The sequence below is a fragment of the Dendropsophus ebraccatus genome, chromosome 3, assembly GCF_027789765.1.
Source record: "Dendropsophus ebraccatus isolate aDenEbr1 chromosome 3, aDenEbr1.pat, whole genome shotgun sequence".
NCBI classification, from domain to species: Eukaryota; Metazoa; Chordata; class Amphibia; order Anura; family Hylidae; genus Dendropsophus; species Dendropsophus ebraccatus.
The window spans coordinates 39,479,811-39,494,643 of record NC_091456.1 but is presented as its reverse complement, the minus strand read 5'-3'; the positions used below and the strand labels follow the sequence as shown (position 1 = coordinate 39,494,643).

Below are 14,833 nucleotides of genomic sequence, written 5' to 3'. Positions count from 1 at the left end.
AGAATGTAATTATTATTACAAATGTAATTATTGTTAGAATGGCTGTCCAGACTAAGGCGTAAACATGGCTGCTTCCTTCCAGAAACAGCACCTCTCCTGTTTGGGTTTGGTTTTGTTGCTTAGGGTCCTATTACACAGGTCGAGTATCGTGTGAATTATCATTATATTGTTCGTATTTAAACGATAAGTTCAGGCAACAATCAAACAACCAAGCAGAAATCACTCATCATTTTGTGCTGACACCAAAATCATTAATTGTTCACTAAGCGTTCATTGTAATTCTGCATTTGTTCGCTAACCGTACATTGTAATTCTGCACTCATTCGATGTAATTCCGCATTTGTTCGCTAACCGTTCATTGTAATTCTGCACTCATTCGATGTAATTCCGCATTTGTTCGCTAATCGTACATTGTAATTCTACATTGTTGATTCATTTGCTGGGACCAGGTGGAGTTAACAAATGTAGTAATGATCGTAACTAAGGGTCCATTTACACAGAAAGATTATCTGACAAATTTTCTGCCAAAGATTTTAAGCCAAAGACAGGAATGGATTTGAAAAGAGGAGAAATCTCAGGCTTTCCTTTATGACCTGATCTCTGTTTATAGTCTGTTTCTGACTTTAGCTTCAAATCTTCGGCAGATAATCTGTCAGATTATCTTTCTGTGTAAATGGACCCTAACGATTAGCGGTCTGTGTATGGTGAAGGATTTCAGGTTAACGATAAATGATTTAGTTTGCAATCATTTATTGGTAATCGTTAAAAATCACTTAGTGTAATAGGACCCTTAGTCCCAGCTAAGTAAATAAGGCTGAATTGCAATACCACACACAACCTGGGGACAAGGGTGGTGCCGTTTTTGCAAGAAAGTTGCTGTGCTTACTCTAATCCTGAATAACCCTGGTAAATGTTTAGCTGAATAAGTTGCTATCTAAGCAAATATAGTGGTGAAGACCAGGGCCGGACTGGGACTGAAAATCAGCCCTGGCATTTTAGAGCACACAGGCCCACTTGCCGTGCAGTGAAAAGGTTATGACATGATGTTGCGGGTGCAGCATGGCTACAGCCATTCCTTGAATTACAGATAATTACATACTGTGCGGTGGTGGCAACCTGTACTGCATCTCATGTCACTTGTACGGAGGCTGAGCTGCAGTTACAGGTTGCCACCACTACACAGTGTACAGTGTACACAGTGTAACCCGGACACTGAACAGCTGATCAGTGGGATGTCTGTGGATGGCTCATCAGTCTGTTTTGGCAAAAAACAATGTCATTTGTAGGGAGGACTAGAACTCCCAGCAGTTTCTAAAGGTTTATGGATGTCAGAGAATTCTAGGTGTTGTAGTTCCCTATGGAAGTGATAAGGTTAATCGTTTTTGTTAAAGAGGACCTGTCACCCCCCGTGCCGGGGTGACAGACTCCCGACCCCCAGCTAGATGCCCTTATACAGACCTCATCTGGCCGAGTCCCGCTCCTGGAGCCGGTCCCGCGACAGAGAAATCCCGGTCAGAAGCCGGCTCCATTCATTCTCTATCGACACCGGACCTCTCCCCACAGTGCGTGCGCCGGCTTCTGACCGGGATATCTCCGTCCCGGGACCGGCTCCGGGAGAGGGACTCGGCCAGATGAGGTCTGTATTAGGGGATCTAGCTGGGGGTCGGGAGCCTGTCACCCCGGCACGGGGGGTGACAGGTCCTCTTTAAGGCTACATCATTCTGGGGGTGTGGACTGAACAATTTTTTCAAACATCTACCTGCTCCTGGGCTACTAGTGCTACAACTTATACTGTAGATCTATAAGTATTATTATTATGGCTGCTACTGCCGGCTCTGCTGATCCCACTGCCACTAAACAGGGGGCTGGAGGGAGCTGGATTCCTATAGGAGGATTTGTGACTCCAGTGACATGTAGGCAGAGACAGTGTCAGACTGGAGCACCTTGGGCTCATCCTTCAGCCACCACACTTATCTATATAAACATAGCTAAGACAATATATCATGCATGATAACAGTATATTATACAATTGAATGGGGTGCTCAGGGGCGTATGTATATATTTATATATAGTATTAGGGGGAATATTATGGCACCTGTATATACTGTATATAGAGCAAAAATTATCACCATATATCATTTTCACACTGTTACTGAGCAAATCCTGTATACTAAGATAAATACTAATAGTACCAGTAATACCACCACCGATACTAAATAAAATCCACAGTACAAGGTCCAATATCACATATACAGTGACTTTATAGCAGCAGATATTAGCTGTACACAGTCTTCTTTGAATCACTGGGGGCTTCTTCTCTGATCGCAGTTGCTTGCTTTTGGTTTTCTTCTCCGACCAGCTTTGGCCATCATCCTCTCAGCCACGAGTCGTTCCATACAATCTGGCAGACAAACATTTTAGCCTCCTGACTCATGTACCATCATCCTCCACATCCAGGGCCGCCATCAGGAATTTCGGGGCCCCATACAACCAAAGTGTCTGGGCCCCCCACATTAATAAAAAAAAAAAAATAGTGTGTTCGCCCCACGCCTTGCTGGGAGGTATAATTTGGTTCAGATCAATTCTAGAGAACTGGCTCATATACCCCATTTTCCCCAGTGGCTTAAAATGTAACCTCTGTTATACAGTTATAAAATTGTAGAAACTAAATGTGAACAAGGTGCAATGTAAATGTCACCATACAGACACTTACTTGTATAGCTGCCTCTTGTGCTCTGTATGCAGTGCATTATATTCACCCTTGCAACGTACAATTTATAGCGTGTCTACAAGCCCAGCGGGGCTCATTATGATGGAGACTAAAACTCATACAAGAGTGGGGTAGGGGTTCCCCTGTATTCAGAATGCTGTTGAGTACTAGGCAATGCCCCGTTTGGGGTTATTGAATTTCGAGGGTCTGGGGGGCTGTTTGATTTGTATATGTTCACCAATATCCCCCCCCCCCCCCCGGTATGCTCACTAACATAGAATATGTTGATAAGGCTAATATAATGAGGCTGTTCCATGTTAGTGAGCATATACAAATCACCCCCCCCCCAGGCAGACTAGTTTAGCTCACCCAAGCCAGTGATAGCGAATACATGGCGGTGAGAACGCTTTCTAGGAGATCCTGTTTGTGCAGCAGAGGTGTCTTTATCCTGCTCTGCATAGACCCTCGAAATTCAATAATCCCAGACGGGGCATTGCCTAGCAGTCAACAGCATTCTGAATACAGGGGAACCCCTACCCCACTCTTGTATAAGTTTTAGTCTCCATCATAATGAGCCCCGCTGGGCTTGTAGACACGCTATAAATTGTACGTTGCAAGGGTGAATATAATGCACTGCATACAGAGCCCAAGAGACAGCTATACAAGTAAGTGTCTATTTGAATTGCACCTTGTTCACCTTTAGGTTCTACAATTTTATAACTGTATAACAGAGGTTACATTTTAAGCCACTGGGGAAAATGGGGAATATGAGCCAGTTCTCTAGAATTGATCTCACACACAGACACCAGCACACATGTATACAGACACCAGCACACATGTATACAGACACCAGCACACATGTATACAGACATACAGACACCAGCACACCAGGGCACGATGAAGTTTGAACTTCTGCAACCTGGAGAAATCACCTGATATCACCTGCAGTCCTATGTAACACCACATAACACAGTGGTATCTCTGAGTACAGATAATGTAGTAGATTTCACCTGCAGTCCTATGTAACAGCACAGATAACACAGTGATATCTCAGAGTATAGATCATGTAGTAGATGTCACCTGCAGTCCTATGTAACAGCACAGATAACACAGTGATATCCCTCTGAGTACAGATAATGTAGATGTCACCTGCAGTCCTATGTAACACCACAGATAACACAGTGATATCTCTGAGTACAGATAATGTAGTAGCTGTCACCTGCAGTCCTATGTAACACCACAGATAACACAGTGATATCTCTGAGTACAGATAATGTAGTAGCTGTCACCTCCGGGCGCCCCTACTAAATGATGTTCTACAAAATAAGAAAAGTGTCATACAGTGACTCACAGGTGATGTCTTCTTTGATCTGAGGCGTCACTTTCCCTTTTCCTCTCCATCCGGCCCAGACCTCCATGATGATTCCTTCCAGATACGTTTCATCTTTTCAAAACCTGCGAGATAAACAATTTAGGCTCCGCACATTTTTAGCAACTTCCTTTCCTTTCTCCCCCCTGTAGGCTCCCATAGTAACTGCGCTGTGTGGGATGCCCCCTGTATGTAGGATTCCCTGCTGTGCCCCCATGAGCTAATAATGCCCCTAGAGGTACCCCCATGAGCTAATAATGCCCCCAGAGGTGCCCCCATGAGCTAATAATGCCCCTAGAGGTGCCCCCATGAGCTAATAATGCCCCTAGAGGTGGCCCCCATGAACTAATAATGCCCCCAGAGGTACCCCCATGCACTAATAATGCCCCCAGAGATGCCCCCATGAACTAATAATGCCCCCAGAGGTGCCCCCATATACTAATAATGCCCCCAGAGGTGTCCCCATATACTAATAATGCCCCCAGAGGTGCCCCCATATACTAATAATGCCCCCAGAGGTGTCCCCATATACTAATAATGCCCCCAGAGGTGCCCCCATATACTAATAATGCCCCCAGAGGTGCTCCCATATACTAATAATGCCCCCAGAGATGCCCCCATGAGTTAATAATGCCCCCAGAGGTACCCCCATATACTAATAATGCCCCCAGAGGTTCCCCCCATGAGCTAATAATGCCCCCAGAGGTGCCCCCATACACTACTAATGCCCCCAGAGATGCCCCCATACACTAATAATGCCCCCAGAGGTGCCCCCCATACACTAATAATGCCCCCAGAGGTGCCCCCATATACTAATAATGCCCCCAGAGGTGCCCCCATATACTAATGCCCCCAGAGGTGCCCCCATACACTAATAATGCCCCCAGAGGTGCCCCCATATACTAATACTGCCCCCAGAGGTGCCCCCATATACTAATAATGCCCCCAGAGGTGCCCCCATATACTAATAATGCCCCCAGAGGTGCCCCCATACACTAATAATGCCCCCAGAGGTGCCCCCATACACTAATAATGCCCCCAGAGGTGCCCCCCATATACTAATAATGCCCCCAGAGGTGCCCCCATACACTAATAATGCCCCCAGAGGTGCCCCCCATATACTAATACTGCCCCCAGAGGTGCCCCCATACACTAATAATGCCCCCAGAGGTGCCCCCATACACTAATAATGCCCCCAGAGGTGCCCCCCATATACTAATACTGCCCCCAGAGGTGCCCCCATATACTAATAATGCCCCCAGAGGTGCCCCCATACACTAATAATGCCCCCAGAGGTGCCCCCATATACTAATAATGCCACCAGAGGTGCCCCCATATACTAATAATGCCCCCAGAGGTGCCCCCATATACTAATAATGCCCCCAGAGGTGCCCCCATATACTAATAATGCCCCCAGAGGTGCCCCCATATACTAATGCCCCCAGAGGTGCCCCCATACACTATTAATGCCCCCAGAGGTGCCCCCATATACTAATAATGTCCCCAGAGGTGCCCCCATATACTAATACTGCCCCCAGAGGTGCCCCCATATACTAATAATGCCCCCAGAGGTGCCCCCATACACTAATAATGCCCCCAGAGGTGCCCCCATACACTAATAATGCCCCCAGAGGTGCCCCCCATATACTAATAATGCCCCCAGAGGTGCCCCCATACACTAATAATGCCCCCAGAGGTGCCCCCCATATACTAATACTGCCCCCAGAGGTGCCCCCATACACTAATAATGCCCCCAGAGGTGCCCCCATACACTAATACTGCCCCCAGAGGTGCCCCCCATATACTAATACTGCCCCCAGAGGTGCCCCCCATATACTAATACTGCCCCCAGAGGTGCCCCCATACACTAATAATGCCCCCAGAGGTGCCCCCATACACTAATAATGCCCCCAGAGGTGCCCCCCATATACTAATACTGCCCCCAGAGGTGCCCCCATACACTAATAATGCCCCCAGAGGTGCCCCCATATACTAATAATGCCCCCAGAGGTGCCCCCATATACTAATAATGCCCCCAGAGGTGCCCCCATATACTAATACTGCCCCCAGAGGTGCCCCCATATACTAATACTGCCCCCAGAGGTGCCCCCATACACTAATAATGCCCCCCGAGGTGCCCCCATACACTAATACTGCCCCCAGAGGTGCCCCCATATACTAATAATGCCCCCCGAGGTGCCCCCATACACTAATACTGCCCCCAGAGGTGCCCCCATACACTAATAATGCCCCCAGAGGTGCCCCCCATACACTAATAATGCCCCCAGAGGTGCCCCTAAAAAAACAAACATCCTACTCACCTAATCCGCGCTGTGCAGGCAGCAGCTCTCCTCCTCCTCTTCTGGCTCCATCTTGCGAGCCGCAGGGACGGGACTTCCGGCAGGCGTGATGACGTCACATGATCACGCCTGCCGGAGAGGTCACGTCCCGGCCTCCCATAGGCTGCTGGCATGAGGTGCCGGCAGCCTATGGGAGAGAATACAGGAGGAGGACGCTGACAGGTCCTTCTCCTGTATTCTGATCGCTTCAATGTTCCGCCCGCTCAATGTGCGGGCGGAACATCAAAGCGATCAATGCATCCGGAGAAGCTGCTCGGCCGCAGCTTCTCAGGATGCTCAGAAACAGGTGGCAAGGGGGGCCGTGCGGGCCCCCCTAGCGTAGCGGTGGGGGGCGGCGGCCGGCGGGCCCGGCGGGCCCCCCCCCGTGTCTCTTAGGGTCCGGGCCCCATACGGCAGTACCACTTGTACTGCCCTATCGGCGGCCCTGTCCACATCTATAGTTAGTTCCCTCAGTACCCATATAGTAGTTAGACCATTCATAGTAGTCAGACCCCTCTCTGTGCATATGTATAGTAGTTAAACATCCCTGTGCAGGTAGTTTCTCTAGTAGGTAGTATGTCCCATGTAGCTATTTCCCCCATAGTTAGTGTCACTAGTAGGAAGACATCCCCTTTAAGTAATATAGCCAATGTAGACACACCTTGTAGGCAATCCAACCTAGTGGTTAGCCCCCCATGTAGTAATCCCTTATGGTAGTTAGCCCCCTTTCATAGGCATCTCCCCTTGTAGTTAGTAGAGATGATCGAACAGCGCTAATTTTCAGGTTCCATCGGCATTTGACTCCCGCTGCCTTCCCGTTCCGCGGGTAAGGTGGAGACAGCCCGAGTACTGCCTGGAAAACAGGGACACAGCCTATTACCTGAAAATTTGCGCTGTTTGATCATCTCTAGTAGTTAGTCTTCTCCCTCCATATAAGTGTCTTTCGTAGTAGATTACCCCTCTCCCTCCTATTAAGTTGTCTCCCCTGGTAGTTAGCCCCTATCCCTCCAATGTAGGTATTTAGTCCACCCATGTAGCAGAGAGAGAGAGAGAGAGAGAGAGAGAGAGAGAGAGAGAGAGAGAGAGAGAGAGAGAGACACACAGAAACAAATTCATTAAATCACATTCTACAAATCCAAAACTACATTCATCCATTGTACACATATATCCATACACACACTACATGTACAGTTAATATACCTACTACCTACTAGCAGCATGCTGGGAGTAGTGGTGCAGCAGCAGCAACAGGCTGGGATCCTCACACAGCAGACTTCTCTCCCCATCGTCCCGACTGCTGGTACATTACACCAGTTACAGCAGGATGAGGAGGGTGTCAGATCCTGCATGAAGAGGAGCTGGAGGGAGGAAGGGAAGGAGGGAGGGGGGCTCCTAGAGAGCATCATACACAGGGAGCCCAGCCTCCTGCAGCCTCTGTGTGACCCCTCATAGCAGCCAGGGATCACTCACAGAGCTGCCAGTGCTCATAACACAGAAACACACACCTTGGCCTGTCTGGCACCCCTGCCTCCCCAGCTCCCCCACAAACTTATGAGTTTTACCTGCTAGACCTGCTGCATTGTTGCAGGCAGCTATTCAGCAATCTCTGTGGTCTTTCAGCTCATGTGCAGATGGTGAAGTGCTCCCCTCAGTCCTCCTCAATAACGGCACCAGGAGCTCTGACTCCGCCCTCCGTAATTGTACGGCAGAGAAGAGGGGACCTGCGTACATACACTTCCATTGGGGGAGGAGACAGTGCGGTGGTGGCCTGTGCTTCCTGGTCCACCAGAAACAATTAGCAAGTAACCCCTGCTGTGCCCACCCAGCAGTGCTAGTATTGCAGCAGGAGCCGGCCGAGACACAGGGCAGGGCCCGGCTTCAGTACAGTCTCTCCCCTGGTTAGCAAGTGTCAGGACAAAAGTCCTGAACGGCTAACCGGGGAGAGTGGAGACAGTTAGCCTCTTTCCCTCTCACCATGAAAAAAAAATAAAACAATCCGCTCCTGCTTCCCATGCAGTCCTCACACCAGGTCCCACAAGCAGAGCACACACCACCGGCTCTGAGACGCCGTGCGGGAGGCGGGGCTACGGTAAGATGTTCCCAGATGCAACTCCCGCTCTGAGATGCCGTGCTGGAGGCGGGGCTCCACTCTGAGACGCGCTATGAGGTTAATGCCGCCTGGAGCGCTCATCTTGCAGCGCTGCGAAGTTTAACACTGGCCGTTCTGTCTTCCTCCTGGCCCAGTGACTTCATTTCCCTACAGGGGAGCAAGTTGCCGGGCCAGAAGAAGCAGGAGACCTGCCCACGGAGGCCTTCGGCCCTTCTGGTATTTGCCAGAAGTGCCCTATGGCCAGTCCGGCCCTGGTATAGACATACTCCAGCATTATATCCTTCAATTGAGGCAGCTCAGCAAATATTTTTTTGGGTCTTTTACCCATTGTTACTGCTAGTTCAGAGTCCAGAAACTGATGATCAACTAAATAAGCAATAACAAAGGGTTAACAGCTATTTAAAAATGACAACCAACATGTCTCCCTCCAAGGAATACCTCTATGGTACGTTAGCTCTTGATAAACCCGCAAAGCTAATATTTGTACAAGGGATTGTAATGGAGTTTCACATAGACTAGATTTTAACAGACAGATAGCAACGAGGTTACAGAAATTTGCACAGAAGATTGAAATCTTTTATAATACCTATTTTTCAATCTAGTTTTTGGGTCTAGTCTTTATTACACACAGGGTCAAACTTATGAAAACTGTTTTAAAGAAAAACTGTGTTCAGACCGCAACTGATCAGGAGAATGAGCTGGGAGAAGTCCACGCTCAGCGCATTCTCCCCCGGCTCTGTGTCGTGTGACTGATATGGCCACATACTGTAAGGCTAGGGGGCCGTCTCACTCACATAGACACAGAGGGGGACATTTATCAAGACTGGTGTACTAGTACTAGTACACCAGTCTAAAATAAAGCCCCACTCCCTCTTTCCCCTCATTTCTTAGTAAAGCCATCTAGCCCGGCGTCTGGCACAGGTATTGCGAAACAAGTCTACACCAGCTCGGGAGCAGGTTTAGATGTGTATCAAGATTTGCACCTGTGAGCGGGCGTAAATCAAGATAAATCTGAAGTGGGAGAAGGCCACGCCTCCTAACCGCTTCTTTGCCATGCCCTCTCAGCCCACTCATTACGCAAGTGTGGGATATGGTTGCCACACGGCACGGAAAAGGTAAGAATCTACCCCTTTACCATGGGGTAAACCAGGGGCGCATATTGATAAATGTCCCCCAGAGTGGGGAGAGCGGCATCTCTGCCCACTAATTTCCCGATCGGTCGTGGTCTGAAAACTTACTCCTCAACATGTAACAATGTTTTAAGGACAGCTACGCTTTAAGATGTAAAAGCTGTGCTGATTGGCTGCTATGGGCAAAAAAAGACAGGTTAGGGTACTGTTAGGAACTCACCTGCCAGGGCTCCTGCAGCGTCCTCCACGGTCCCGGCTCCTTTTGTCGGCGCTAGGACCCAGCGCCGAGGCAGCCGCCAGAGTCGGGTGACGTCACGGAGACCCGACGGCGTCCCTATTAACCAGAGACACCGCGGCTCCGTGTCACTCGTGGCGGCCGCCCAGCCTGTGCAGCTGAACGGCATCATGCTCAGGCTGAGAGGCGGATCGCAGACTGTCTGTAGCAGACCAGCTGCTATGTGTCTGGGATCAGAGGGTGGGACCAATGGTGTGCTGGTCCGGCCTCCTGACCCAGTATAAAGTGTACACACTGCCAGCTCTCTTTGCTGGCTATCAGGGCCCATTCTTGCTTTTCTGCTGCCTGAGGCGAAAATTAAAATGGAGCCCCCACCTCCCCCGATACTAGTATCATTTGTGTAGGAACTATTCTCACGTATTCTCACGTCGATACCTCAGCTATTAGTAAACTAATTATTTTCTCATTATGTATTATGATGTTCTGCAGAATCTCATATCATAAACCTCAGCTGCTGCAGAACCTCATCATACACCTCAGCTGCTGCAGAACATCACACTACACCTCAGCTGCTGCAGAACCTCATCATACACCTCAGCTGCTGCAGAACCTCTTCATACACCTCAGCTGCTGCAGAACATCACACTACACCTCAGCTGCTGCAGAACCTCATCCTACAAATCAGCTGCTGCAGAACCTCATCATACACTTCAGCTGCTGCAGAACATCACACTACACCTCAGCTGCTGCAGAACATCACACTCCACTCAGCTGCTGCAGAACCTCATCCTACACCTTAGCTGCTGCAGAACATCACACTATACCTCAGCTGCTGCAGAACCTCATCCTACACCTCAGCTGCTGAAGAACACCACACTACACCTCAGCAGCTGCAGAACATCACACTACACCTCCTATCAGTGATAGTGTGCTGTATACTTACAGAGGTGGTGCAGTCACAGAGATCCCGGCAGGAGAGGGAGGTCAGAGGTCATCTTCAGCGCGGCGTCCAGAGTAGGGAGCGGCTTCTGCTCACAGTGACAGGAAAGAGGGAGGGGAGGAGCGCAGGGGCTTTCTCTCTCTCCCTCTCTCTACATACTCTGCAGATAACTGTCATTCAGCAGGTGGTCTGCTGAATCCTCTGTCACTCCCCCCCCCCTCTGAAAAGACTGGAGGGAGCTGAGCACAGGACCCGGTGGCCGGATGCACCAAGCCCCGAAGTTCAGTGTGCAGTACAGTGACTCCTTAGGCAAAAGATTCGGGGCAGTGAACTTCCTTTTCGGGGCACTGGCCCCGAATCTTAATGCCTAGGAAAACCACTGCACTCAGTACGGTTAGGAGATCGGGGCTTCTGTCAGTTTAGCGAAGTTAAACTTCACTAAAATGACAGTGGCAGAGAAGATTGTGCCGCCCCCTGCAGGACCCCAAGAGCTGCCGCCTGAGGCGGAAGCCTCAGTCTGCCTCATGGCAGAAGCGGGCCTGCTGGCTATTAGTTGTCCTGATCCCAGCTTACCAGTGCTTCCCTGTATTCTGCCCTAGTCCCTCTCTATTGCCTTGCCTGGATTCTGACCTTTTGCCTACCTCCTGACTACCCGCCTCTTCCTGATTTTGGACTGCGTTGCTCGTTCGGTTTCTGACTTGGCTAGTTGACCTTCCTGCATTGTGTTTGTCTGTCTGTCTGTGTTTTATGTTTTGCACTTATTCAGCATAGGGATTGTCTTCGTGGCTGTCCGCGCCCGCATAGGGTCGACTGAGGCAAGTAGGCAGGTGACAGTGGGTGGGTTCAGATTTAGGGCCCACTGTCTCTTGTCTTGTCTACACCTGCCAGTCGTAACAGGTACGTTCACACGTACTGGATCTGCAGCAGATATTCTGCTGCGGATCCGCAGATTTCATCTAAATAACTGAACACAGCATCAAATCCGCTGCGGATCCTGTACGTGTGAACGCACCCTTAAAGGGGTACTCCAGTGGGGGGAGCACTTTTTTGATGGGACTGGGGAGGAGGTGGCTGAGGGAAAAGACGTCCACTCACCTCCCCGGTTCCAGCGGCGGGTCCCGCATTGCGGCGCTGCGGTGCCCGGTTCCTGGCCGCTTCCGGGTGTCTGACGTGGGCCCGAGACGTGACGTCTCAGGTCCGCTCAGCCACTCAGTGACAGAGGCGGGATCTGAGCGGACTTGAAACGGATCCGGCCTCCTTCACTCCTCCTCCTTCACTCCTTCTTTCCCCATAAATCGACCCCATACTTTTTAATCAGTGCCTTGATGTTCAGAACCCCATTTTATATCTATTTAGAATTAAAATGATTAAATGGATTAAAGCAAATAAATGTCAATTCCCAGTGCCTAAACCCTCTACATTCTAGAAGGCATACTGTTGGGTAGCTTGTTTTTATTCTTTTTACTGTCCCTTGACAGAATTGATTAGTCATAAATGGTCCCCAAGATCCCCCCCAAAAAAATATAAAACAACAGTGTACACAATATCAAAGCTATTGCTCAGGAAGCAACCTAGCCAGGTATTAAATTCTCAATATTATTTTACTGTATGCCAGCCCTTTAATGGATATGTTTTAAGGTAATTTTTGCTATTGCAATTTTTTTTATATAAGCCTTCAGTCATTTTATGTCTGATATGCATTTTAGAAAATCATTAGTTCTCAACTACAAAGAAAGGGAGAAACTAAAAAAATTACAAAATTAATAGGTTTTTTTTCTCATTGTCCAATACTAAAGAAAATCAACAAGACATCTAATTTCAAATTAAACTGGTAATTAAAAATCTCTCGTGATTCTAAGTACCAATGTACTGGATTCAAGACTCTTTTTTTTTTTAATCTAAGGCCTCCTTCACACACTTTGTTGTGACTTTCTTATGTGAAAAAAACAACAACTTTATTTTGAGTGTTTAATTTTGTTATGCAGTTTTTGTGCTGTTTTTCCTGTTACAAGTCATGTACTCACACAGCCTGCTTCCCTGGTGCTGCCATTTCCGAGAGTTTCTGTTCCCCGATACGGTCCTCTTGGCTCCTGTGATGTTTTGTGAAGACTAGAAAGGCTCAATCAGCCAATCACTGTGCAGTTATTATTTTTCTTTAAGTTTGAGGCACATATCAGAAAAACCTTCTTGCCTGGAAACCCCCTTTAAAGGGTTTGACCACTTTTTAGTAAAATTGTTCAGTGTACAGAATTAGTGTATTCACCGCACTTACTGACACTGTGAACCCCATAGAGCTAAAATCAGACACCCCTCCTCCAGGCTTTGTCGTCGTGCTCAGCATGCTAAACTCACTCGTCCCTGTTCCTTTGCTGCGCTGCTCCGGTGTCCCGTTAATAGCCGCCAGATGTCATCTTCAGCTGGAAACCTCGTACATTATGTACCCGGCCCTTCTAGCTGCTATGTCACGGCCTGGCTGAGCGATTGCTTGCTCAGCCACTAAGTAACTTGGGCAGTGTTTTGCCTCAGTAACTGATTGATTGAGCGGACAATCACTTAGCTGAGTATGGGACGTTGCATGTAGGAGAGCTGCAGGTCACTGGCGGCTGTCCAAGGGACCCCAGAGTGGCGATACGGGGCATGATGATAGGTAAGTTTATGTAAATTTTTTGTTTATTATTCCCCCCAACCCCCTGCCTTCCTGCAGTTTTTTAGTTTGGTGGGACTTCTCCTTTATATATTTCATATTAAAATAATATACCATTTAACATGCACATGAATTTATTTTCACAAATGGTTATTTTGCCACATTTATTGATGCCATTGCAGGATTTTTACATCAATGGACAAAATGAATACTAACCACAGCTCTGTGACACATTTTATTCTCCTGGGTTTTTCTCTTGGCAGGAATACTCAATTATTCTTATTCATATTGTTCCTAATTATCTATTCCATGACTTTGATGTCCAATCTTCTCATCATCACCCTGGTAACATCCCAGAGATCACTTCACAAACCCATGTACTTTTTTATTGGAAACTTTTCTTTCTTAGAGATGTGGTATACCACTGTCACTGTTCCCAGAATGCTTAAAGACTTAGGAACTGGAAATAAAACCATCTCATCCACGGGGTGTATTTGCCAATTTTATTTTCTCTTCTTTCTTGGAGCCACGCAACATTTTTTATTGGCGATAATGGCTTATGATCGTTTCTTGGCCATTTGCTATCCTTTAAGATACAATAGCCTCATGTGCAGGTCCACCTGTGGAAAGCTTGCTGCCACTTCTTGGATTGCTGGTTCCTTATCAATCTCTTTGCCAGCTGCTATGATGTCACGACTACTCTTCTGTGGGCCAAATGAAATTGATCACTTCTTCTGTGATTTTAGTCCTTTATTACAATTGTCCTGCACTGAAACCTGGCTGAATGAGATTTTATTTTCTGCCGTGGCTTGGACAGTAATTCTTGGCTGCTTCTTCTTTACTTCTATGTCCTATGTTTCAGTCGTTACTACTATCTTGAGAATACCATCTTCACTCGGTCGCCAAAAAGCATTTTCTACTTGTGCATCTCACATAGCAGTTGTTGGCATATTTTTTAGCACAGTCATTTTCATGTATATACGTCCTAAAGCTAAGAGTTCTTCCCCAATTGACAAAGTAGTCTCAGTATTTTATTCAGTTGTGGTTCCCCTTCTCAATCCTATGATCTACAGCCTAAGAAACAAAGAAATGAAAACTGCTCTGTGGAAAGCTTTGGGTAAATTAAAATGCGCATAATAAACACACGTATACCACCAACAAAGTATTTGTTTATTGCCAAATTTCCACATATAGTGAAAAAGGTATGTTCTACTGTGTTTCTCTAAAAATAAGGCATCCTCTCTACATAAGACACCTCAACTAATCTACCAAGTAGCCCAAAGTAAGACACCCCTGAAAGTAAGGCACCCCCCAAAAGTAAGATCGTCCACCACTTGCCGCCGCTCACCCCCTCCC

At 47.8% G+C, this 14,833-nt stretch overlaps 1 protein-coding gene across 1 annotated transcript; it reads left to right on the top strand.

The window, feature by feature from the left end:
* The first annotated feature begins 13,672 nt into the window (after positions 1–13,672).
* On the top strand, positions 13,673–14,614 carry LOC138786430 (olfactory receptor 11L1-like). The gene has a single exon (XM_069963418.1). It carries the CDS (start codon positions 13,673–13,675, stop codon positions 14,612–14,614), a length of 942 nt encoding a protein of 313 aa, XP_069819519.1.
* The last annotated feature ends 219 nt before the right edge of the window (positions 14,615–14,833 follow it).